Source organism: Maylandia zebra, linkage group LG1 (assembly GCF_041146795.1).
Source record: "Maylandia zebra isolate NMK-2024a linkage group LG1, Mzebra_GT3a, whole genome shotgun sequence".
Classification (NCBI taxonomy): Eukaryota; Metazoa; Chordata; class Actinopteri; order Cichliformes; family Cichlidae; genus Maylandia; species Maylandia zebra.
Genome location: NC_135167.1, coordinates 12,135,380 through 12,163,042, shown reverse-complemented (window position 1 = coordinate 12,163,042; position 27,663 = coordinate 12,135,380). Strand labels below are relative to the sequence as shown.

Sequence of the window (27,663 nt, the reverse complement as noted above, 5' to 3'; positions counted from 1 at the left end):
ATCCCCACAGACGTCCATATTAAATTGCCCCACATTAAAGCATTTAAAAACATGCTTACACCCTGGTACGAAAACAGTTGCGGTCTCTATGGATAGTCTCCCCCTTCAGCGAGCGAGCGATTTATTTATTTATTTATATTTAATTAAGAGGTGTGGCCACTTTGATTGGCAAATGTACAACACAAGACTCCTGTATCCCCTGGCTGTCTTCTAGGCCTCAGCTGTGCTGGCTGAACAGTGGACTGGATTTCTCTTCTCTGTTTGTGCTATTGGTGCCTTTTGGGGCTTTTAATGGCACAGTCTGTCTAATAATACGGTTTGATTTGTGATACAGACCATCCAAGAAGTTTGTGTTTCCATTTTGGTGAAATTCTTGTTTTTTTAATACTCTATTGCTTGGCACTACTTTGCATATATTTATGTGACTGCATGCAGTTCATGCAGCTCATGAGCTTGCTAATCAAGCTAGCTAGCATTAGCTCGCAAATTAGCACTCTAACCTCTTGTCTAAATTAGGAACCTTCTGGCTTTAAAAACACTGACATTGTTAAATGCTGATGTTGAGGCTCCAAAATGTATAGTGCAAACCAACAGCTTTCTATACTTCTTGGCCTGTATACATCCATCTTTCATACAGGTCATTGGTTTGGCGCTCTCAAAATGAGTGAGACCATGATGGCAACTTTTATAAAGTCTGAACCTCTAAAGCATTTCATTAATAGCCATGTGTGTTCAGGTGCTGCAAATGAATTTAGCACTTCTACAGCTAGAGCTTTTGTATTTAATTCCATTGTCAGTATACAGTGGGGCAAAAAAGTATTTAGTCAGCCACCGATTGTGCAAGTTCCCCCACTTAAAATGATGACAGAGGTCAGTAATTTGCACCAGAGGTACACTTCAACTGTGAGAGACAGAATGTGAAAAAAAAATCCATGAATTCACATGGTAGGATTTGTAAAGAATTTATTCGTAAATCAGGGTGGAAAATAAGTATTTGGTCACCTCAAACAAGGAAAATCTCTGGCTCTCACAGACCTGTAACGTCTTCTGTGAGAAGCTTTTCTGTCCCCCACTCGTTACCTGTATGAATGGCACCTGTTTGAACTCATCATCTGTATAAAAGACACCTGTCCACAGCCTCAAACAGTCAGACTCCAAACTCCGCCATGGCCAAGACCAAAGAGCTTTCGAAGGACGCCAGGAAAAGTATTGTAGACCTGCACCAGACTGGGAAGAGTGAATCTACAATAGGCAAGCAGCTTGGTGTGAAAAAAATCAACTGTGGGAGCAATCATCAGAAAATGGAAGACATACAAGACCACTGATAATCTCCCTCGATCTGGGGCTCCACGCAAGATCTCATCCCGTGGGGTCAAAATGATCATGAGAACGGTGAGCAAAGATCCCAGAACCACACGGGGGGACCTGGTGAATGACCTGCAGAGAGCTGGGACCAAAGTAACAAAGGTCACCATCAGTAACACACTACAACGGCAGGGAATCAAATCCCGCAGTGCCAGACGTGTTCCGCTGCTGAAGCCAGTGCATGTCCAGGCCCGTCTGAAGTTTGCCAGAGAGCACATGGATGATACAGCAGAGGATTGGGAGAATGTCATGTGGTCAGATGAAACCAAAGTAGAACTTTTTGGTATAAACTCAACTCGTCGTGTTTGGAGGAAGAAGAATACTGAGTTGCATCCCAAGAACACCATACCTACTGTGAAGCATGGGGGTGGAAACATCATGCTATGGGGCTGTTTTTCTGCCAAGGGGACAGGACAACTGATCCGTGTTAAGGACAGAATGAATGGGGCCATGTATCCTGAGATTTTGAGCCAAAACCTCCTTCCATCAGTGAGAACTCTGAAGATGAAACGAGGCTGGGTCTTCCAACATGACAATGATCCAAAACACACCGCCCGGGCAACAAAGGAGTGGCTCCGTAAGAAGCATTTGAAAGTCCTGGAGTGGCCTAGCCAGTCTCCAGACCTCAACCCCATAGAAAATCTGTGGCGGGAGTTGAAAGTCCGTGTTGCTCGGCGACAGCCCCAAAACATCACTGCTCTCGAGAAGATCTGCATGGAGGAATGGGCCAAAATACCAGCTACTGTGTGTGCAAACCTGGTAAAGACCTATAGTAAACGTTTGACCTCTGTTATTGCCAACAAAGGTTATGTTACAAAGTATTGAGTTGTATTTTTGTTATTGACCAAATACTTATTTTCCACCCTGATTTACGAATAAATTCTTTACAAATCCTACCATGTGGATTCATGGATTTTTTTTTCACATTCTGTCTCTCACAGTTGAAGTGTACCTCTGGTGCAAATTACTGACCTCTGTCATCATTTTAGGTGGGGGAACTTGCACAATCGGTGGCTGACTAAATACTTTTTTGCCCCACTGTACATATATGTATATACATATACGTGTGTGTGTGTGTAACGTGTATCTGACCGACTTACTTAGCTTCAGAGCCTTGAACTCAGGCAGATGTGCAGATGCACAAAGCTGATAGAAGATATGATAATTTCTCTCCTCGTCCGCCTGGAAGAAAGCAGAAAGATCATATCTGATTAATCAATAAGATATTATATTTCTTAATTAATAATGAATAAAATGGTTTAATATTAATGTTCACTAAATTAGTTAATCATCATTCAGATATGTTTTTTTTTTTACTTTTTTACAGCTAACATTCATGGGACAAGAAAAATCAGCTGCTTGTTTCTTTACATACTGCTTTACAATTATACAGTTTGACAGTTTGACAAATGTGAGGAACGTAATCACGTTTCTCTGCCAACATCCTCATTCCTCAGTAGCATTGTCTATAATAACTGTGTGTGTGTGTGTGTGTGTGTGTGTGCGCGCGCGCGCATGTGAGAGAGAGGGAAAGTGAGTGAGTGAGATAGAGAGAGAGAAAATGTTTCTTTTTCCAGGCAATAAATGTCCTTGTTCTTTTATCATCTAGATGCCACCCTACAGGTTTCTCCAGTAAGAAAACACACCCACTAAATATATAAGAAAGAAAGATAACAGCTTATATAAGAGAAAAACTCTATTTATAGAATATTTAAAGACAGTATTCAGTAAACTTTTATGAGGTATTATGAAGTATTTCCCTGAATGTGCCCATAAAAATGAAATGAAATCCTTATTTGAAATGAGCTGGCCAATCTCTAGTCCAGGATCATCTGCTCGGGTATGTTGAGACAGGTTCCAGTATGGCTGCTATTTTGAATTTTGTGAAAAGTGGTCTGGAAGTTTAATTCAGACCACTTACACTGTGTGCACTGTGATTTTGCCATGAACATCAAACTTACAAAGCTTACATACACAACAAAAGTCAACTTCACACAAAACTGATTTGACTTTTGTGCGCAAGGTCACTGCTCATCTGATCGGACTCCACAGTTTCCAAACCCAGTGGTCAGCCAGCCCAGACAAAGAGATGGAAGGAATAGGAAAGGAGGAAAGGAGTGCCGTGCTGTCACCCAGTGTGACAGATGAGCAGTAAAGGGACGGGTTTACTTGGTTTCCTTTGTCTTTGTGAAGGAGGAAATGATTGTTGCATACCTATTCTGTACTTACAGGGCAAGTTTTTCATGATCCCCACTAATGATGTTACGTAGCACAAGCTGCTGAGGAGTGACTGCATTACAAAGAGTACCATCCTCCTGTGTAACAGCATTTCACAGTCTACCCATTGTATCACTACAGCAGGGTTAATGTTACATAAGCTGTAGGATCAATGATTGAGACTTTACTACTCAAGTGATGATATTATTAAAATCCTTCCAGTGAGTTTTTTTGAAGGGCCTGACTTTTTTACTGCCAGTGCAGTTTTCTTATGAATGACCTGAAGAATGTTGCTGTAACTCTAGCAGGGCAACAGCTTTCATTATAATGCTGTAAAGGCCGACAACAAGCTTTTCCCCAAAGCACCCCTAATATTAAGGAAGCAAGCTAACGACAAGATGCTCACGCAGAACAAAGCAAAAGTGATGCTCAAAAACATTCAGGAAATTCAGAGTAGAAACTGAAAATGTCTAAAGGTTAACTTTTGAGCATTAATTTGTGACTGCTGAAAAAAAACGTAATGAGGGAACGAATCAGTACACAGAACAACAAACACAGCATAGGCTTATCTTGTGCACTCACCTGAAATACCACTCGCGATTTCTCCAGCAGATATGTTCTCATGTTGGCACCGATGATACGGTAACGGTTGTCAAAGCCGATCTCGATGTATTTCCCAAAGCGACTGCTGTTGTCATTTCTGGTGGTCTTTGCATTTCCGATGGCCTGGGTAAGAGAAGACAGACACAACCAACAATCATCACAAAGTGCGTCTTTAGGAGAGGCTATGCAGATAACCACAACTGGTCCGCGCACTGTAAATGCAAAGAGTCTGTGCATTTGGATAGTGGAAGAACCCCAATCATGTTAAGAGTGCTCAGAGTTTGACTGGGTAGATATTAGAGCAGCAAGGAAACACAAGAAAAGAAAATATACAGCAGAGTGAACGGTCATTTTTACTGTGGTTAAAACAGGAAAAAACACATTTATCTTACAACCTGGAGAACCCAGTACTAGATGCAAAGTATACCTGTTATAAAACTGCATCCTCCACCACTTTTGATGGTTCCTAAGCGCAGCATCATTACTAAAGAGGCCAGTAAGTACAGTAAGGGCTGAATGTTGATCCCTGATTAATTATGTATTGCAACATATTTGTGATCATCGGAAAGGAGGTACTATCTAGCAATTTCCACAAAAAGCTGACAACTGGTGTATTATTATTATCATCATCATCTCCTATGTGTCTCTTGTTGACAGCTTCTTTCAGGTTTTCATTTTGGCCTCACAGTTCTGCAGATGACTCCATTTAGATGACATTCTGGTGAAAATATGTACATTAAAAAATAGTGTTAGGCTTAAAAGGCTAAATGACACTTTTCTACAGTTGTGCACATATAACTTCAAAAAAAGCAACTGCTGTCATGTCAAGTAAGTTAAGGTACAAAGTAATGTCTGAAGCTGGAAAACAACATTACTGTGACAGTGTCAGCAAACTGATCCGTCTGAATGTTACAGAGTTGATGATCTGATTTGCGTCTTCTGATTGGTGGTGTTGTGGACATGTAGCTTTTTTTGTGATGAACAGAAGTGACTTTGAGAGGTTTCTGCCAGGAAACCATGTTTTGGAGGAGGCTCAGCGTGGGATTTAGCACACACATTTTCTAGGTTTTCACAGAGGCGGCTTTTAGAGGCTCTTGCATCTAAACTCTTCTTTTCTTTTGACTGATATTGCTTTTCTTTTTTTACCCCATAACGCCACAATGAGTTGTACCAGGTGTTAATCAGTAGGCAGGTTTTGTTACCTTCTGATAGGAAACAGCTAAGCTGGCTCTATCTGACTGCTGGCGACGTCAGTTCTCTCATCCTAAAGGCTGATGTACAACTTGCACATAAAGACCAAAGTTTCTGTATTATGTTCATCTTACTCTAAAACCAAAACAGTACATCAAGCTCTCAATCAGCCATATTGATGTAAATAGACCATTGAAGCTGCCCAGAGACAAAACAAAGTTAAGAACCAGCTCCGTTAAATGTAGTTAAATTGTGGGTTCTTGTTGAATTAAGGTCAAACACAGTCTTTCACTGCAGACAGAGGGACTTTTATCAGAGCAGGTATTCCAATTTCTGCCTGCATCAGCCAACACGTACAAACACCTCGTTCAAACACTCTCCCTCTGTCACGAACACAAACAAACACACACAGGTTCTGTGAAATCGATGCAACAATCTACTCTGCATCCAGGCTGAAGTGACATCACCGCAGCAAAAGAAGAAAGCTCTCTATTCATTCTGTCAGCCTGTTCCTGATTGGCTGAAGGGGAGAGCAGCAGTGGTCGAGGAGAGTGATGTTAGCAGACGGGTAGGAAAGAACGGATAAGGTGGGGGAAGGGGTGGGTTAAAGGAGTGGCATAAGGGGCAGAAAAGAGCTCTGCAACCTTCCTGGACTTATGAGTCCATGGGAACAAATACACAAACAAGCACACTTAAGGATAAAACCTGTGTTATCACAGCACAGAGCAGCCTGAGGCCACAGTCTGGTGAAGAAACAGAACAAAATAGTGTGTAAAGACGAGTAAGAATGAAAGCAAGGAAGAGGAGAGGCCCTTTTCCACCACAATTTCCACAAGATGATTTTTCTTTTTTGCGTGACCACAGTGAAAACCTCCCTGACAGGACTTCTGTCTAAGACTTTTTTCAGGGGAGAAAGACGTACCTACTCTGGGAAGTAGCCCAGAAAAACGTTTGGGTGAGGCTTAAAGCTGAAGACAACCATTTAAATTACAAACAGATGAAAAGTAAAAATTGAAATTGGAAAATGATGGCAGCTTTAAACTTACTGTTCAAAGAGAGTGAAAGAGAATGGGACAACAAACGGCTGTGGGTGACCGAGGAAGAAAGTGAATGAACAGTATATAAGAAGTAGTAAATAAGAGAAATAAAACACTATTTTTGTGATTCATATAAAATAGATACAAATCACTAATAAATACACCATATTCATATCTCCACATATACCCAAGGGAAGGTGCTTTTTCTAAATGAAGAGAAGGCTTCTTCCAGTCTGCTGTCAATGCTTGATGTGTGTAAGTGCGGCCATCGCACTGCCCTGAAGCTCTGATGCAGACTGAAAAGAAAAGACAGACGCAGACAGCCGAGATACAACCTGGCTGTTACGTGCGTAAAAACAGCTGTCAGGACTAATTTGCCTAAGCTTCACAGGTCTTCACTGCAGTAGAAACACAGACAGACAACAACAATCTGAAGGAAAATTTTAATCCCTGAAAAAAAAAAAGTTTTGGAGAGACAAAGATTCGAATAATCTAAACAGGAAAATTCTTGTTATGAAGGGGAAGGAACCTAGCTTCCAACGATAAACTTAAACTTTGTAAGACTGTAGTGCCGAAGCACAACGTGTGTTTTGATCTGTAATTTTAAGTATACAGGTTAGACAAGGTCACGTTTAAGTTATTTAACAAAGTCTAAGTAGTTCTTCTTCCCCATCATCTCCAAGTGCTTGCTCCCAAAGGATCATCTGATCATGGTGTTTATTTTCTTACTATTACAAAGTCCTCACCTTACAAGGTAAAATGCTGTCAAATGACTGGTGTTGTGAACCACCACTATATAAACAAAAGTGAATTTAATTAAATAGAAAACAGGTGAACGATCAGGATCGAGTCCTCACCTCCATGATGGGGTTGGAAGCCAAGACTTTCTCCTCCACATTGGCCTCACTGGCTGAGCCGCTGACCGTAGCAAAGTATCTCATGGCGTATTTGGCTGACACCGTCTTTCCTGCACCAGACTCCCCGCTTACAATAATCGACTGGTTCCTCTCATCCCTGAAATTAAAAAACGAAACAAAACAGCCTTTATAGTTCATGCATAACGATGCTGATAAAGTCCAGTTTGTAGATTACAATATAGTATTGGGATCATATGGATGTTTTTTTTATGTCACTAAATGAAACGATAACACAGGTCTGCAACCAAATAACTGCACAGGATTTTTTGACTGTTTCAGATTTTTACTCACTGAAACCAGGAAATATTTTTTAAATTCCATTTTTCCAGGTTTTCTTGCAAAACTCATATTTTTAGTTTAATTAAGCATACAATTTCCCTTTTTAAACTGAAATCGGGTATCTTATACTTGAGTCAAAAAAAACATATCCAATAATGATTTCTCACATTAATTTAATATTTCTAAGAGCAAGAATCAAGTGAAATGAAGCAAAAGTGTGTTCAGAGGAGCATCGAAGAGAAGAAGAAAAGGTTTCACAGACAAAAATAGTAAATGTAGTGTTAAACATAATCACAAAGGAATCGGTTTTTTACTTCTTTGTTCAATTATAAGAAAGATTATGCATAGTTAATTGTAATAAAATACATGACGGAGGGAAATGGAGATCATTTTTGGATTCAGCACCCTAAAAATCATCAAATTTACCAAAAATATCCCATGCAGCTGATTTCTTTTTTGCAGACCAGTGTAATTAAGAGAATGGAAACAGTTGGATGCAAATTGCTACAGCTTTCAGTCCAAATTAAATATAGTTTCATAATTAAAAGTGTGACACACACAATTTCAGGAGCCAGATAGGAAGTGTCACATGCTATCATCATCAATACTTTTTCAGCCTGCTGACAGAACAAGCATCGCAGGTCTGTACACTTTAATGTATCTGCAGGTCACTTTCCTTGTTCTATGCATGAGACATAATCCTTACATACTGCTACTTCCTAAGGCATCACCTTTCTTCTGTAGTTCCAGTTGCAGATCCTACTCCACCTCCAGCCACCGTTTATCCTTTTTGCAGGCTTTAAGGGAAGTTTAATTTCACTCTGATTTGAGTTTACATACATTTAGTTTCACTTCAATCAGTCTCAAACATATTGCATCAGTTAGGACTCTGAAGCTTTGTGCAAATTTCACTTGAATAAGAACTTGAATAGAATACTAACCTACAGACTTACCCTAGTTTACAATAAACATATGATTATTTAATGATTATAATATAAAGAGGATTGCAACCATGAGATAGTGGACATGTTTGTGGCTGCTGCCTCTGGCCCTCCTTCACTGCCCTGTGGTCTGAGTAAACTTAGTGCAACATCCTGTCAATATTCAATGTGTTAATGATATGAGCCCCCACCAGGAGAGTGCAAAGATCTACTAGTTGGCTCCTGCAGAGAGTCTTTGTGGGCTACGCATGTGATTAAAATAAGAGAGGGAGAGTCAGTGAGACCACCGTGTGGCTATTTCTGGCTCCGCTTTGACCTACAAACTCTAATGAGAGAGGCAGGGCTGAGCAACAGGGAGACTTCAACCAAGCCTGCTCAGGTAACACACACATGCTCAGACAAACCTGGCCATCTGCTTGTAAGCTTCCTCTGCTACAGCGAAGATATGTGGGTCCATGTCGCCCATGTTCTGACCGCTGTAGGCGTTGATGATATCTGTTCCATAGATGGGCAGCGTCTCGTACGGGTTAATGGCCACAAGCACGATTCCTACGACGCGAGGAGAAAAAAAAAACGGAAGAATGAGCTGAACAGCAGCAAGACCACATAAAGAGGAATTATGCTGTTATGATGATAAATGATTAATATAGTTAATTATCTTTTTATCTCATGTGAACTGAATTTGTCTTACAATAATAGCAAACATGTCTTGAGTTTATCAGTGAGGATAATGGAATAAAGTAGCTAAAATGCTGAAGGCAGACAAAGCTTGTTTATTTAAATTAATAAATCTTCCATTATTAAGGTGATTAAAATAAGCTGAGAAATAAAGCTTATATTACTTTCAGCTTTAAAAAGGAACTCTGTGACAATTCAATATTTATCCCTTCAATGACACCATTACTTAACGCTGTAATTTTAAACTTGCAAACATACAGTCTGGCATCTTTGATAGACGAAGCACCTGCTTACCGCAGTAAGTGTAGATAAGCTTCGAGTCGATGAAGCGGACTTTGAGGTTGTGCAGCACTGCTGGCTCGTGGAGGTAGCTGAGCGCTGTGAGGTCATTCTCGCCCACCAAAATGTCAGGATTTCGCAGGTAAGGCAGGTTTTTTGTCTTAGGGTCCAGCTTGTGCTCAATGTTCTGAGGACGACCACAAGAACAGGACTTAATCAAGAAACAGCACATTATTCAAAATATGGCACAACAAGGTATTCGTTTTATTAAAAGATGGTGGATTGGTACAAAATCCTGGGTTAAAATATTAAAATGAGACTTTAGATTTGTTAGAACTTGCAGAAAAACATTCACCCATCTTCTACTCGTCACCAAGGTCCAGGTCACAGGGGCAGTGATGCCCAAACCTACTTCTCTCCAGCTACCATTTCCACCTGTTATGGAGGGATACCGCAATGTTTCCAGCCCAGCAGAGCTGCAACATCCCTCCAGTGTGTCCTGGGTCTGCCCAGAGGTCTCCTCCCGGTTGGACATGACCCAAACAACTCACCCGGGAGGAATCCTAGTCAGATGCCTGAACCACTTCGACTGGCTTCTTTTGATGTGGAGGTATGTCAGCTCTACCCTGTCTCACCAATGACTCGTCAAAAGCTTGTCATCCAAACTCTGAGTCCAGACAACCTCATTTGGACGTCTGGGTTCAGTTAAAAAAACGAAGACACAAATATTCGACTAGGACTAAAAAAAAATGAAGGGACTCGAGCGATATAAGCTATATTACAAGATTTACAGCACTTAAATGTGCTGTTTCTAACCATAATAAGGAACTACCAGCCAAGTAGATTATGTGGTTCTATACAATACAATGTCACCATTAAACTCACTATGCCCACTGATCAAATGATGAGAAGAGAACATGTTTTTTAACCCACTGCTAAAAGGAGAAAAGATCTGCTTTGCTAACATCAAACTAAATTAAGTCCTGCAATAAAATCCACTCAGAGATTTTATCTTTAAACTGTTTCCATGCTGCTGTTTTCTGTCTGGGGCTTTCTGAAGAGATCAGATCATTTATATAACCACTAACAGAGGTCCACGCTAACAGGGTATTTGAACACTATTTCATATCCACGTTCTCAGAAATGTCATGAGACAGGCTACTGATTTTCCACCGCTCAAAGCTTGAGAGTATAAATGTTGTTTTCATTTTCGCTCCCCTCTTTCTGTGTGAAAGCTTCTGCTGCTCGCTCCTTTTATATCTTTGTGAGATGGATGTACTGTATTTCAGATACTTGTCTGATAAGGATATTTGGTTCGGTAAGAGGAAATCTTCAGGAAAACAATATCAAGATTGAGACAGATTAGCTACATCTTTCACAGAATAATTGAGTTATTATGATCAGCAGAGGTCATCTAACACACATGAGCATATTGCACCAAAGCTGTATAACTATTCAATTTAATCAAAATCAGAATTCTTATCATTTTGCATATTTTAATTGCTTTTTGGAAGAAAAAAAAAATTAGTTTCGGTTTGAGTGGATTTGCTCATTTAATTTTTTGGGTTTTTTTTGAAAATGCTTTGTTTTAGTGTCGACTTTAGTCTTGTTAATTAGTTAATTTGGAGGGTATACGGAGGGTAGGTGACTCAAAAACAACAACATCTGCCTCATCAGACAGAAGACGTCTTCTATACATTTATCTTATTTTTATATTTTTTCTAAGTCTGGCTTTGAATTGAGTTATTTCATTTTACTGAAAGAGGTTTTTGCACCTATTTTCATTTTTAATTTATTTTTACTCAGCTATAGTAACCTTGGCTAACCTGGATTGTTACTACTTTTATGGCAGCGTAAAGCCCAGGGATAGGTAGTTTGTGACATTTAGCTTGAACAAAAAGGAAAAAACCTCATGAACCTCCATCTGACCTTTACTGACACCCAAAATCTGTTGATTGTTCTTTGGCACTTTTCAACAAATTTAATTTTAAATGTTTGAAGTTTTAGCGATATTAAGCAGCTGAGAAGCTAAACAGAACAAAACCTTTATCCTATTCTTCATGCCCATCATAAAAACAACAAATTTTGGAGCATCTTTTGGATGAATGATGCTTCATCTCCACAGACTTGGAGAATCGATACTAAGATGTGTTGAAGCTGTTCTGATAGGAAGCAGAGGCTCAACACACTCGAGACACTTTATGTTGGTGTTTCTTTCGATTTGTTAATAGTCTGTGTTTTTAAATATGACTGCATAAATCTTAAATCACTACGGGCAATATAGTAAATGGTTCAGCCACTATCAGGCATTCATTTAAATGAGTGCCTCATGGTAAGGAATAGCTTCATGCTGGTAGCTGTTTTTATTCTAAGCCAACAAATTAAATGTACTGAGATACATTAAAAATGCTCCACGGGGCATCTTTGCTTCTGCTACATCTCATTAGTGGTTATTGGTTTTATCATTAGCGCTCTCCATAAAGGAATCCTGCAGAGAGACAGAAAAACCAAGAGAAAGAAGAGGGGGGGAAAAACAAAGAGGAAGAGGCTGTTTCTTCCCCCACCCTGCTCCTCTTCTTATCATCCTCACCTTTCCATCTTCCAGCATGAGCTGCAGGGAGACATCTCCACTTTTGTAGTCCTTGGTGAGCTCAGCAGACTTCCACACCTCCTCTACATCAGGTATCCAAACCCGAGCACACTGAGACACAGAAAAACACACACAAAAAACAAAAACAGATAAAGTTAGAAACCAGACATGTTATTTCACATCAGGTACACAATAAAGTGCTTTAATACTTGCATAAAAACTGCAGAGATGCTGCTGCGTTTATAGTATTAAACACAGGACCGTTTCTATGGACATCCAAATTTCTATCGTTTTCCCAGCCATGATTTTTAAATGAAATTATCCACCCATCCATCTATCACAGGGTCGCCGGGGGGTGCTGGAGCCTATCCCAGCTATTGTAGGGCAAGAGGTGGGGTACACCCTGGACAGGTGGCCTGTCTGTCACAGGGCTAACACAGAGAGACAGACAACTATTTACACTCACATTCATACCTATGGGCCATTTCTATGTGTAATTTAAAAAGAAACAAACAAACAAAAACAACCCATGCTTTCTGCCCTTTTTACAAAATAAGGTTTTTTCTCCTCCCTGGAAGTTATACACATATAACCATCTTCGCTGTTGCAGAATTCTTCCATAAATTTGAACTCCCGATTCACTGAGTGACATATCTCCCCTTTTCTCACATCTCTGGATAAACCCACTCCACCTGATGCTCCATGCCAACACAAATCACTTAGGTTTCCTTCTGCTCAATTCAAATGGAGGAGGACAACAGGACAGTTTTACTAAAACGCCTCCTTTTTAATATATCCAATATATCCTTTTAATATCCGTGACCTCAGAGAAAACACTGGGTTCTGTGTTTCACAGTCATGAGAACTCAGCTCCTAATGGTCAGTTAAGTTATAGAAACAAACAACTGAACAAACACTAGCTTATACTGACTAAAGAAAGCAGCAGTGGATCTTGCATGATAATAATTTCAAACCCACAAACACACAGGCATCACCAGAAAAGTGTTTCAGGCCTTACATACATGTGACCGGAGGCAATCAGCTGATCACAGAAATGTGAGAATACAGTGATGGACGCTGCCGGTCACATGGCTGAAGAGACTAGCTTATAAATGGTGACGCATGCCCACACTTATGCAAGGAAGCCCAACTGTACAGGAGTCAGCTGGAGAACCATGCAGCATATTTAACATTACAAAAGGGGAAAAATGAACAGGAATAACTTTTAATACAGAAATATTAAAAGTGCCAATTTTTTCCAGAGCATCTAATGAGCACATGACGATAAAAATCCTTGTTGAACTTTCAGGAACGCTCTCAGGCCTAAAGGATTTTTTTTAACCTTCATTACGTAAACTGCTCATGACGATTTCACAGAAGCAAAAGACAAAGACCTCACTGTAGAGGAGCATAACGGGAGAATAAGTGGTTAATTTTGTCTGCTGCTTCACTACCGATCATCTGAATCATGACCTCATAGTCACACAAATCCTCATGAACCCTCCCTTCATAGCAGAGGTGGGACCAAGTCATTGTTTTGCAAGTCTCAAGTAAGTCTCAAGTCTTTATCCTCAAGTCTCAAGTCAAGTCTCAAGTAATGTCAGGCAAGTCAGAGTCGAGTCTCAAGTCACTGGTGTAAAAGTCCGAGTCAAGTCACAAGTCTGAAATTTTGAATTTCAAGTCCTTTCGAGTCTTTAAAAAAAACGAAAAAAGGATGTTGCAGTTATGCTAAATGTAAATATTAGACCATGTAATTTTTAAATCTGTGTTTTTCTCAACACATGACAAAATAGTGAACTTAGAAAATGTACACAAATTGTGAAATTGCACCTCTTTAAAATGCAGCTCAATTAAACCTAGCTCCAAGAATAATTTTCACCGACAGTTCTGAGATAAGCTGCATGTTATTCTTGGATGCGCTTGTAGGACCGGCTTTAAAATCGCATGACAAAAATATCATACATATTAAAAAAAACTGTATCACCAACGTAGCCTGGACAACATTTGCTAGTTAGATGAAGTCAGCTATCTCATCGTAGCATATTTATGTGCATATTTATAATCATACGGTTCTTGGAGTGAGTGCATACACTCATGAAGTTTAGTAACTTCAGGTCACTGCAACAAGCCCAGGTACAGTTTACCGACGGATGGGTGCAGGACCTTGAAATGCACCGTGTAGAACGAAAGACCATCGTACGTATCATAAGTTTACCAGTCTCACAAATCGTCGTCATAAATACACATTCGTTAACCGTTTATTAATAGGACCTTTGAGCTCAACGGTAATTAATTAGTAGTGGAAATAATTTCTGGTACGCATTACAGAAATGTAGCAGTGACAATAATATTGTATGCTGTAATCGTACTGGGCAATTAGTGATACAAAACAACTGTTTTATCCTGTGAATAAAAGTATGTTTTTGTCAATGTACCATAATAACAGAAGCGAAACACAATATTGTGTCAGGACAATTCACTATTTATGCACAATAAACAAAGGAGCATAGCGCGACAATTTCTGTTCAGCGCCAGACTTGCTTGTAACCTATATCACCAATTATGTTATGAAAATGACGCATTAACTACAACAGAAGACTGACCTTTGTGGGAATGCTTGGAGCAGACTAACCTGTGAGCTGGAGTGTTCTGGGACGTTATATTTGGTCTTTGAATGGCTGCGATCCAGGCCATCCGTCGCCTCTTTGTTACTTCGGAAACATGGCTCGAACAATTTCTCTTAAACGTCGTAATCCGATAACAACCGATTTCTTTACCCGTCGGCTTCCCGTGGCTGTCATGTGACCGGCTATTGCAGTTAATAATACAACAGCTTCTTGCCATTTTTTGTGTTTCTTTTTATCGCTGTATAACTGATTTCAATTAAAAGCCTGCGTGCACTAGTACCTCTTGCCACGAGTTCCCAGAATCCTTTGTGGTTCTACCCCAGAATGACATCACATTTTCAATCTCTATATGCATGTTACATTTTATATTTGGGGTAAAATATCAAGTCTTTTCAAGTAAACCAGTTCAAGTCCAATTCAAGTCCCAGGTCATTGGTGTAAAAGTCTAAGTCAAGTCACAAGTCTTACAACATTTTTTCAAGTCAAGTCTAAAGTCATAAAATTAATGACTCGAGTCTGACTCGAGTCCAAGTCATGTGACTCGAGTCCACACCTCTGCTTCATAGTGCATGAGAGTGGTGGGGGTGAAATGGCAGCTTTAGCAGAGAAACTGTTGAGTCTTAATATTTTAGAGCCTTGTGAACCAATTAGGGGTTTTTTTCACCTGTAAAAAAGTGCTGATTCTCATTCCAGCCCCGTCACAATTGTCTGCAAACCACCTCAGGTGCACTGGTAAGTTTTGGTAAAGACAGAGCTGACTGTGAAAACAAAACTATTGGTTTATCGGTCGATCCAAGTCCTCCCCTCATACCCCATGGTCCCAAGCTTGGGTAGTGACCAAAAGAATGAGATTGCCAGGGAGAGGGAGCCTGCCATCGCTGCTGAGAATGCTGCCCCATGGCCCAGACACAGAAAGGGATAGATGATGGATGGAAGCTCTATCAAGTCCTCAGGTTATGCACATTATTCCTATCTCTCTCTCTTTTGGTGCAGAAACACTAAACACTGTGACCTGTATATTTAGGCTATGTATAGTGTGGCACTTAAGAAAAATGAGAATGGCACTTAGAAATGAGCGAGCATCTTTGTAAGTTAGAGGATGAAGAAAATTTGAAAAAAAGAAAAAGATATGCATGGAACACAGTAAATAGGGAATATTTAAGGTGTGTAAAAATAGGATACTATCACATTAAAACGAATAGAGTTGTGTTCCCAAGAGGTTAAAAACTAAAACTCTTAAAAGTCAACTCTTCCATTGAAGCAGTGTTGTTACCCAAACTGCCAGGTTTTGGCATCCATATAAAAGGGAACCAGTGCAGGATTTTTAAAGGCCTGCAAATGACCATTTAAAGTCTGCAAAATGCACAACAGCTACTTCTACAGTAGCCTTCTACAGCCTTATAGTCCCCGTGTTGTGACATTTTAAAGTTGGATATCTTTTGCATTTCTGTACTGCAATTACTCACCAGCACCTACTTTATAGCAATACCAGCATGTCTTAGATAAGCCAGTACTAGCTGATAAATCTACAAATATGAGCTAATTTATGTATCACACAATAAGTGTTATGTTTGTTGTATTCAGTATGTTTGAAGACAATGAGAGACGGAGAAACTGCACATCTATGCGTCTGTGCCGAGTTACACATGAAACAGCAGCTAAAAGGAAGAAGCTCTCACACACCACCCAAATGATCAAACCACAGGATTCAACCACATTACTGTCTGACACCGATGCTCGCTATCATCTGCAGCATCAAACATCCTGCCTTATCTCTCATAAGAGACACTTTGTTATTTGAATTCCAGTGGATTTACAGTAAAATAGATAACTCTCTACAAGAGAACAGAACAATTTTAGTAAAAGTGACATTCTTTTGGGATGGCTGCTGAGATCATTTTTAGAGAGGCTGCTGGTAAATTCTGCTACGTCGCTTCAGATGAGCCACTTTTAATGTTCATTACTGGAAAAAAATCAGACATGATCAAATGCATGTTTTCTTAAATGAAAGCATGAAATAGAGCAACATTCATCGACATGCCAATGGCCCCTACCAAGCTTTCTCCAGACATTTTGATCCAGTTTATTTACACAATCACAACAACAGTGGCCTCAAAACCTTTATACTGCAAGGTAAAGACTATAAAAAGAAACCTCTGGCTCACGGAGAGGCAACCATCTGCCTAAGACAAGTATAAACACCACTCTGCAAGGCAAAAACTTATCAAACAGCATGTTTGACTGAGCGGCACAAAACTCCTAAAACAAGAAAGAAGGTAGATTTAAATGAAACGTCCTTTTTAAGCTTTTACTCATGAAGGTTTAGGTTCTTTTCATGTTTATATTGGTGTTTTCTCTCCGTTTAGTCTTCTCAAAGCAGCACAGGCTGTACAATCATGTTAAAGATTGTGATCTTAATATTACAGGTCAGGTTATTGGCATAGCTGCTGGAAAACTGGCCTTACTCTACCAGCCCGTACAGCAGAAACTGTTCCTCCATGCTCAGCTCATGTAAACGCATAAAAAGCTTTCCACCATTTTCCTTCCAACTTCAGAGAGATTTTGCTTTGTGCCAGATAACGACCACCATCATTAACTCATGGTCGATATGTTTGGTTGTGGCTTTAAAGTTGGCAGCTGTAACTTTCTTGTGAGGAAAGTTTGTTGGAATAAAAAGTGGGAATAAAAAGAGGGCATACTGCATAGGCTGGATCTCGGGAGGATAGTGTATGTAAGTTTTCTATCAGCCAAACAGAATATTTTAAAAAAAGGAGGAAATGATGAAAAGTTTTTCAGTATGGACTAGTTTTATTCTAGAAAATAAACAAGGGCTTGTTGAACCCATAACCTTTGTATTTTCTCTTATTGAAGTCTTTTTTTCTTATCAAAAATATTAATCCAAGAAAAACAGAGTCCAGTGCCCCTGGTACAGACAAGAATCAAAGTTTTTCAGTAACATCCACCCAACACTGTCCTTTGATAATTAGCTGTATTCAATGAGCAGGATTTGAATGAGAATGTAATTTACGCATTTCTTTTTTTCTGTGTCACTTGCAAAACTATATCTCACTGCATACTCTGGTAACAAATAACAGAGCAACAATACGTTGGCTCTATAGTGAGTTCCTCATCCAGTGAACAGACTCAAACTGCCTCATCTCCTCTGCAGCCTTGGTGAGTTTGGCGTACCTGTACATAAACCAGTTGTTCACCTGATTAAATTTCTGGTTAAAGTGATCCTCCAGCGTAAAAGTGGATCTTCAGATGACCCAAACAAAGGCTACCGTTTCCAGCTGCAGTCCATGAGTGTGGAGTTGGAGCCTGTTCAACTGCAGTATGAGAAACTCTCTGCAGAGTCTATTTGGTTCGCAGCAACTGAAATTTCAAAGTAGGAGCGAAGGGATTTTCCACTGGCATGGCAATCACAGATAAATAAGACACAAAACACTCATAAGTGGTTGTTAATATATATGATTTCTATACACATAAAGCTACTTAAAAGGAATTAAGAGAGACAGATTGGATGGAATTATAAGCAGGTGAATATAGGCTTTTACCATCTTCCTCCTCATTCCAACATGTCATCACTCCCTGTGTTAGACCATCCCAGCAGCCAGCCTCATGGCAACAAAGAGGCAGAAAGAACGAGAAGGAGGAGGAGGAGGATGGAGACTAAAAATAGCAACAGCAAGTTCTGAGCATCATCACACCTCACAGAGGCAAAGCTGCACACTTTCTGATCCTGGTAATTGTCACAAAAAGCACACACACACTTGTTTCACACACCACTAGGTGTGAGGCACGATTATCCTGAATTAGTTAACACTGAAATATGCTCCCAATTTGCACATTAGCAGACATACATGGAGGGGGAAAGGAAAGACAGCACTGTAGTACAGCTGCAGAGGTAATGAATCATATTTATAGTCCAACAAATTCCCCTGGGTTCGGAAATAGAGGAGAGATGTAGGTTGAAACCACGCAGTCTCTCTCACACACTCGCAATCACACACAGAAACTGACAGACATCTACATGTTTCAAGGACATCATCGTCCACAGTGAAAAAGAAGCTGGAAAAGAATAGCATCTAAATGCTGGAGAGAAAAATGTGATGAGTCGGGGTGCAGCGACTGTCTGCCTCAAAGACAGACAGAGAGACACGGGTGGATGGTGGAAGGGATGGATGGAGGCTGGTTAGGCTAGGCTGGTGTCTTCTGGGGTGGCAGACAATGAGGGGAGGCATGACAATAAAGGAGCAAAGACGTCAGAGCATGTGTGACATCAGCAATCATGTGACTACAGTGTCTCTACTTTCCCCCCACATGCTGAATGCAAGACACGTCCATGCAGCACATCCTTGGTCGCAGCAAAGCAAGGATGAAATGTTTTCTGTGTGGCGATTTAAAATGTGTTCACTCCTAAAGAGAAAACAACATCTCTTATCAATATCACAGTATAACCAGCACATAAACATTGCAGCATTAACTTCCATTTGTCCCTCATTGTTGTTCTAATTTGAAACTAATCCTGGCGTATCCAGTTTATTTTCTTACAGTTCAGGAAAAGACAGAGTCACTGACTTGTTTATTAAAACAGTTTAAAGGGAACACATTGTGCTCGATTCCAGATCCATTGAGCATAATACGTCCATACACTGATCTGGCGGTCATTCTTTGACTGTCAGTGAATCAAAATAAAATCAAATAAGCAGCAAATTGCCGTGAAATAGATTCTCGTGAATTTGGAGGCAGCAAAATGACCTCCACTGGCGGTTTATTCCCCTGACCCTTGGCATGCAGGAAGATTTTCCATGTATACAAATGTAAGTATGAAATATGAAGGGAACACTTTTTTTAGACATAACACCTTTTTCTAAAATGAACCTTCCCCATTTTAAGCGCTCTCTGAAAATAATAAATCAAGCTAGTACAAGTGGAGCTATGGAGGGTCTACTCTGAGCTCCTCCTAAATGACCGAGGCCTTATATCTAAGAGTGAGCAAAGCCCACCCAGGGTGGAGCGCCCACTCCAAGATGGGAATGAGTTGCTACCCCAAGTGGAAGAGGATACTTCTCTGGAAGTATCTCAGGGTCAACTTTATTTTAATTACTTTTGTTTTTAAATAGATTTGTAGTATAGGTTTCATTGAATACCACATGGACTACTAGAGCAGCTTTGCATGACTTCATGGATGAAAGTAACATATTTATCTCATACTATGTCTTGGTGCAGCTTCTTATATCGTCTGCCGTCTAAAAGATGTTGCTTTAGCTCTCTTCCCTGCTCCAAACATTGATGATTGGCTCATAAACCAACAATTTAGCTGACACTATATATACTTTATATATACGGGGGGGAGAGCATAGCAGATGCTCCAGCTGTTTCATATTGGCTACATTCAGAAGACAATGATTTAAAAGAAGAAATCCTGTATTTTAGTTCTTTTTAAGGGTCAAATAGCACAATCTTGGGATTGGGTTTGTGTAACGCATTTTTAATCTCAAAAATGATTTCTTCCTGTACTTAAGGTTTTCAGTACACAGTAGGGGTCAGCAGGTCAATTAACAGAAGGGAAAGGTCTTGAAGTTTCAAGTTGAGCTGATGCTAATCCTGGTTTAATTGAGACAAAGGATCAGGAACTGATTAGGCTACCTCTGGCTTAACACCAGCTAATCGTATTTCACTCAATTACACCGCAACTTCTTTACATGACGGCCAAAGTTTGTGCTCTTAGCATCTAAAAATCAACAAATGAAAGAAGTAAGAAACTACTGAGATGAAGATTAAACCTCTTCCACCAAACACTGTGGAGCCATTGTGGTACCTTTTGAATATGACAGAACTGATGTTATCACAGAAGACCTGCAGACGTCCTGAAAGTCATTTCAGCTTTAACTCTTCCGTATTCGACTGCAACGCCTCTCTGTATTAAATCATTTCTGCTAATGCAGAAACTGGAGGTGTACTGGAGGTTTTCAATGTCACAGAGATCAGGAAGCTGGGAGTGTGTAAAGCGCAACGTTTTGGGGTTGCAAGGATGTGGCGATGGGGCGGGGCATCCATCAGAAGTGTTTACTCTCTGCTCAGAGTCAACAACAGATTAAAGAGATGCAAATACGGAGCTCTGAGCTTTCGCTCTAGAAGTGGGCACCTTTTGGCCTACTGCAAGTCTCTTTTCCCCACTTATAACTCACCTTCTCATAAAGTGAGAGCCTGCATGGCTGGGTTTGTCCTCTTCAGTAAAGTGATACATTTACTGCATACTGCAGTTGCAGGCAGAAATATTAAGGAGCCATAGACTTGCTAAGGTAACACAAGCCTACTTCTTTATCTATCTATGGATCAATCATGCTTATCATGAGAGGTTCACCCCTAACTGCCTATTTGGAGCCAGGAAAAATCCCTTCATGATTTATACTTTTTTCCCATGCAAATGTAACTGAAAATCTATTGATTTTTGTGATATTTACAATTTTCCAAATGACTGTATTTCTCTGGGTATTTGGTTTTTGGGTGTAATCTACCTGCTACAAAAAGAGCAAAAAACTTCAAAACTATATTTCAGATTCTCATAATTTTCATTTCAGAAGGATTATGGCTGAACAACCTGAAACATCAAACACGCAGCTAAACTGTCTTCAAATAAAATATCTATTCCTCGGTCTAGTGACTGAGACAATGTTGTTCTTTTGACCGAACAGAGGAGCAAAAGGAATTTAGACAAGTACACTGCACCTCATAAAAGTAAGTCAAGCGGAAATGGATGAAAACCTTAATATATTTTGTAGCACAGACTGGCAAAGGCGACCTTCCAGACAGCCGCAGCGGTATGCGAAAAAGTGTTTTGCTCACATATTCTCAGTAAAGCGGTCAATGGAGACTGCAGAAACCTCATCACATGATACCACTCATGTGAGAATCTGCTGTTTTTCTGCTCAGCTGGGCAGACACAGCATGACGCCAAGATTTAGAGAGATTTCAGCGCTGTTGGAGAGCTTGGTAGGAAGGAACCTTGATTGTCTGCGCTCCCAACTAGACCATTGGCACAACTAGCGTGCCAATCGTCTACTGACTGCCCAAGATCTCTTACTAAGAGGCTGTGACGCTGATCAGCATCTAATCACATTAGTTTGGCCAGTGCTGACTCTTGGCATAGTGTAGGAGTAGTGTTGTTTGCCTCTTTGCACTATATAAGAGCAGAGAATGGAACCCACAATTGTCCTCTCTTATATTTACAACACCATAACACACCAACAGAGTAAGTGGAAGACAGTTCCAGCTGTTATTTAAAATAGTCAATAAAAAGCAAATAAATCTATGTGATAGCAATGACAGTGCTAGATAAGTTATCCAGAAGAACATATTGCTGGTCCATCCAACCAACAAAGTTGTACTGAAGCCTGCAAAGCCAGATGTGCATCCAAAACAGGCAGGAAAAACTACAAGCTACTTCCACTGATTCAATTTCGTCAAACCGTAACAAAGATGTTGCTGTTACTCTGATAACAAAACTCAGCACAGGCTAAAATCTGATTTGTTGCTAAGTGGAAGTTATTACTGTCCTTCTGATTTCAGTGACATAACCATTTCAAAGGGCGTGTCAGGATTGGGGCTCCACAGCCACCATTACAGAGGCAATGTAATAAAACCAAATTCAAAATCACAGCATAGAAAGGTTCTTTATATGACATAAAGAGAAACACCAGTTTATCATTAAAAGCATCCATCTCCTTAAAAAATAATGACACAACTATTTAATCAAGAGGGGAGGAATTTCTTTAAAGCTTAAAAAGGAGCAAAAACTTACTTTCAGAAACATATACTCCAACTCCCGGTTCATTTTGACTGTTGAGCGAGCTTCTAGCTCATGCTGTGACTCTGATGGTTTTGTGGATGCCTCCAGCCACACGCGCCACAAGACCAGACACTAACTGATCGAGCAGTGAGCTCCAAAGCTCGCTGGCAGATGAAATCTTCCCATTGTGTCTGCAGACACAAGCGGCGTTCAACGACGTTCCCCAAACTTCCTTGCCTTGTGGCAGACGACTGGCCTTCCCAGCTGTCTGTCAACAAAAATCTCAGCTTCCTTCATTGATCACATGATCTACGAGGCAGATGGCGAGTAAACAGGACCGTCTCACAAGCCGCTCTGAAAAACAACTGCAGGCCGGGAGCTGCAAAGATGAAAACTGAACCTGGATGATACATGAAGGGAGCTAGCCTATTCAAGGAACGTAATATCTTCCCGTAAAGCAATATTGAAATTCTGTAATTATTTATTTCTTTTACCATTGAATTCTGGTCATTATTTATGCTTTCTGGTCAAAATCAGATGATACATCAACACAGTCACATTAAAAGGACTCGCTATTTTACTCACGAACATTCAGCCATAGAATACTTCCATGTATCTTGGTTTGGATTGCAATGACCTCATGCATGAACGAGTACAACATGATTGCGCAATTACTTTAACCAGGTCATGGCAGTAACTGAATGCACATGCTCTCAATTACAGATAAAGGGGAAAAAATAAACCCATGACGTTGAATAATATAAAACCTGCCACCTGACGAGTTGGAAAAACACCTACAGATCTGACTATTCGTGAAGTTTTTTTAAATCAAACTGGGTTTTGTAACACGAGCATGCTAACGTATCATTAAAAATGTCACATTTAATAGGGGTGGCAATTACACTAACTCACGACAGACTGCGATACAATACTACCACTATAGTATCACAATGGTATTGCAGTACTGTGAATAACTGAAACATAAAGTCATCTGCATCAATGTTAAACTGGAGTCCAACATATCACTTTAGGTTCTCAGTAAACTGTGGGCCACCTGTTTGCAGCTAAAGTGTGCATAATGACAAACACACTAAACTGCAAGCTAACATGGTGGCTAATACACAGCTGCACAAAAAAGCAGCCAAAACTAAAGGTTGTGGCGCTGTCTTGTTTTGTTGTTATTGTTGTTTTTATTTGCAGGCAACTCTATGCAAGAAATTAGTGTTTTAAACAGGTGAACTTTTTTTTTTTCTAATATCCTGTACAATCACTGACTTGCCATGTTCAGACCACTGAAACAGGCTAGAGCAAAATGAAGGTACCGATATTCTGTCGAACTAACATCTGCAGCGTGTTTGCTAGTTATAATTCTCCATAGATTGACAAAAATGTAATAAACATATGTAAGAAATAAAGACTTTGATACCAAGTTTAGGTCAGTTCAGGCTAATGCCATAAGGGTTAGGGATATCAGCATATCTTTCCACTAAATTAATTAATTCTTAGACTTGAGGTCATAAAATAATATTTTCAAAAAAGGTTTGTCCACATTTTAGGTCTCTTAGGTAGTCTGCGTCTTGATACCAGAATAAATGAGACAAAATGATCATTCAGTTATGGCAGAAGTGCAACAATGCACGGCTGTCAATGGGTTGAAAAGGTCAGACATGCTGGCAACACCCCAACCAGTGATGTAACAGCAGGTGTTTTCCTTCCATCATCTGCTCCTGACTACTCTCACTGTGTGACTTCACTAACTAGCACGTGGCCATATGTGCAGCTTGCTCAACAGGTTATCTCGTATCATACAGCTCTCATGTTCGCTGAAACAACCTGCAGCTCTTTGAGCTTAGGACCCATGTCAATTGAGACAGTGAGAATTTTTAGAGGTGAGACAAGCTGGACAATCACAAAAACAATACAGAGAATAAAAATATGACATTTTTTAAGTACCTTTCCACTGCAGCAATGCTGGGTAGGTCTGACGTGCCCTATAATAAATATTATAATAGAAATAAGAAGAATATTTATGTTAAATATCCTTTTTAAAGCCAGCCTTCCAAAAACCCTTACAAAAACATTCAGTGTAAACAATATTTCAGACTCGAAGGATAAATTACAATTAAAATATCAATATAAAATTTAAAAACCAACCACTACAAGTCTTGAGTTCAACAACAACAATATAATTAAGTGTGACTCAACAGTTAAGATTAAAAATCTATAATAAGTAATCTAAAAATGTAAAAATTGGGAAATTGATTTTCTTTTTAAATGACATAAATCCTTAACAGTGATTTAAATGTAACAATTCTGCAACTATTTTGACAAATGAAAAAAAATTATACCAACTGCTGGAACTGAGACATTATTGTTCATTCTTGTTGTTTACATTGTTGATCATTTTGCTTTTAGCATAGGTTTAACCAATCAGCGTCAAGCCCCACACAGCAGCTTTTCAGGGCCGATCAGATATACCTACTGCGAAACAAGTACTGTGTTCTGATATGTCCCTGAAGAACGGGCAGTTCCTGCAGTTTGACACACTACCTTAAAGCTCGCTGCAAGTTCCTACAGTAGAAAACATTTACATTTTAACTGACACTTGAATTATGAACCCGCAGCCCTTTGCTGTACGTCTTCCCCCACTTTCATATTGTCATTGCTTCACTATCCAAAAAAATTATCTTAGAAAAGAACAAAAGCATAAATAAATACTGTGCTGTAATTAATATACAATATGCAGACTAATTTGAGCGTTGTGAAAACCTCATGTGGGAATAATTTTCTAATCAGCTACAGAGAGATCTTTTTGTAACCGCCTCATAGTATAATCACATATTTTAGTGCCTGTGTGTGATACCATAATCAACCAAGAAATAATAGCAGTAATGACCTAACCTACTATTAGCATGCCTATCTTTTCCTCCGTTTAACCTTTACTATGTTTTACTATTAAAGGAAAAACTGGATCTTACGCTGGATCATTCAACGAGCCCATATAAACACAACTTAGAAAGACTTTGTGTTGTATTACACTGACCTTTTTACATGACTTTCTTTTGTATTTTATTTAGATTGTTCCTTACTGAGTGCTTTTTTTAAATTTTGCTTATTGAGCTTCTTATTGCATTATATGCAACAATGCATGGTAAGAAAAGTCTAACCATGTTCAGCTCTCTAACACGGCGAATCATGAAGCTGTTTCAGTGCGGCTGGAACACGTTCGTTTTCTTTTCAATTCTGATCTTCACTGGTTTGTTGGTTTGTTTGTTTAAATATGAAAACTACCCAGCATCTCAGCTCAAAGTGCATGAAACCCTTCTTGCTCTCAGCAGAGAACTTCAATCTTCAGTTCACTTCACTGTTGCAAACTTAGCAACTTTGCAAAAAAAAAAATCTATGGCACTCTTGCTTTAGCTGGGAAAGAGCCACACCTCCTCCTGTAAAGTCCAGTGGCTGTATAGGTACACTGCTTGTAACTTTCTGAGTAATCGTAGCAGAGCTGATATTTTTAACTTTCTTTATGATATTCTCAGACGCCCCCTTCTTGCTCAACTGCTCACTCTTGGTCACCTCAGCTCAAAAAAAAAAAAAAAAAAAAAATGCTATGCGGGGTAGCCCTAGTTCTGAGTTTAGTTTTACAAATCAATGTTGAGTCTAGCTATTTTAAAAACACAGCACATGTGCCTGTTATAGTGCAGCAAACACTCAGCTGTATGACACTCAAGTGTATTTTTGAAGCTTCAGTTGTGCGGTAAAAGGCCTTTTCAGCTCTGAGTCATCTTTTTAAGGTGCAGCTTGCTTTCCTCTCCACGAGAGCGCCCTCTCTTTGCTTCTCTTTCCCTCTTACTAGTTTTGATCTTGATCCGTTTTATATTGTTGGTCCGAGTTACAAACAAAACCCAAACAAAACAAAACAAAACACAGACTAGAGTCTTAAAGCAAAGAACTTCACCCCTGAGTCACCTCTCTTTAAACAGGCAGTCAGGTCACGCAGGAGACAAACACAGATTGCTGGTGTGTGTGTGTGTGTGAGTGTGGATGTTTGTGATAACATATGCACAGTAAGCGCCTATAAGGCTGACTCGTGTGCACAGAGGGCAGACTGTTTCCCGCCCCTGTGCTGGAAAAGCAAATCACATAGAGAGTCCTCCTAAAATACACTGTGCCATTCAAAGCAGAAACGAACTCTTGTCAGCAGCCATGCAAGCACATACGACCAAACACTCACCTGCATTTAAAGCCATTTCACCGCTTTAACAGATTTTTATGGAAACAGGCAGCTCAGTCGATGCATGGCTATAAGCCATATCCTGCTGGCAGAGGAAGCAAACTCAGCAGCATCTATTGGTAGCTGGTTGTAATCGAACACCTAAGTGCTATTTAAGCAGAATCCATGCATCTTAATGTGTATTTTTTTTTCTATCCCAGCAGAACCCTTAATTAATAATCTGCCAGTCAATTTCTCTGTTAATCACTTTATTGTTTAAAAAAACAAAATTAGAAAAGGAAAGGTGACATCTTTAATCCCTGTCCAGATATAAAGTGATTCGCTTTTTGCATATGACTTTTAGCCCACTGGTTGTCATTGGGAACATTCCAGGCTTTATAGGTAGCCCTCTAAAGCCGCAGACACACTCTAGAGATTGTTCAAGAAATCTCTAGCAACCTGAAATCCTCATGACCTCTAGGAAAGTGCTAAATGACAGAAATTCAAAGTGGTTTCCTGAGTTTCTCACTTAAAAGATGGAAAAAAATTAGAGTTTAAAGTTTAGATCCATCCCTTCTGAATCAACGATGGTTATTTCAAGCTGCTAAAATTCATTTACATTCCTGGTTTCTGGTCGCCATATCGCTGCTCATCTTTTACTGTGTGGACATCCTTTAACACTCTTTCCCTTTTGCAAAAGCCTGATCATGTTAATTCACAATCTCAAGAAAATGCAGTAAATTGTGACAATTCTGAAGGATGTCTGCAAAGACCTATTTTGCTTTTCCTTATTTTCTTCTATATATTGATACTTTTGAATGGTGGTGCTCTTCCTAAAAGTTGTTTCTATGAGCCCAAAGCTCAGGTTTCAGACAGTTTTTTTCTATTCTTTGCTCTGTCGGATGTCAGTAAGCGAATTCAGGCACATAGC

The 27,663-nt window shown here is 39.7% G+C and overlaps 1 protein-coding gene across 6 annotated transcripts in view; it reads right to left on the bottom strand.

The window, feature by feature from the left end:
* Nucleotides 1-27,663, bottom strand: part of myo5aa (myosin VAa) — a 65,676-nt gene that overhangs the window by 36,245 nt on the left and 1,768 nt on the right. For 2 of the 6 annotated variants that reach the window (XM_076879788.1, XM_076879817.1), the window contains exons 1-7: nt 22,532-22,637; nt 12,098-12,208; nt 9,523-9,694; nt 8,955-9,099; nt 7,271-7,427; nt 4,165-4,308; nt 2,466-2,547 (exon numbers count right to left, since the gene is read on the bottom strand). In XM_076879788.1, coding sequence (XP_076735903.1) covers nt 2,466-2,547; nt 4,165-4,308; nt 7,271-7,427; nt 8,955-9,099; nt 9,523-9,694; nt 12,098-12,208; nt 22,532-22,564 — 844 coding nt within the window. In that variant the 5' untranslated portion in view covers nt 22,565-22,637. Of the gene's footprint in view, nt 1-2,465; nt 2,548-4,164; nt 4,309-7,270; nt 7,428-8,954; nt 9,100-9,522; nt 9,695-12,097; nt 12,209-22,531; nt 22,640-27,663 lie in introns of those variants that run through there. The other 4 variants (XM_076879701.1, XM_076879755.1, XM_076879844.1 and 1 more) reach the window with 4 other exon arrangements.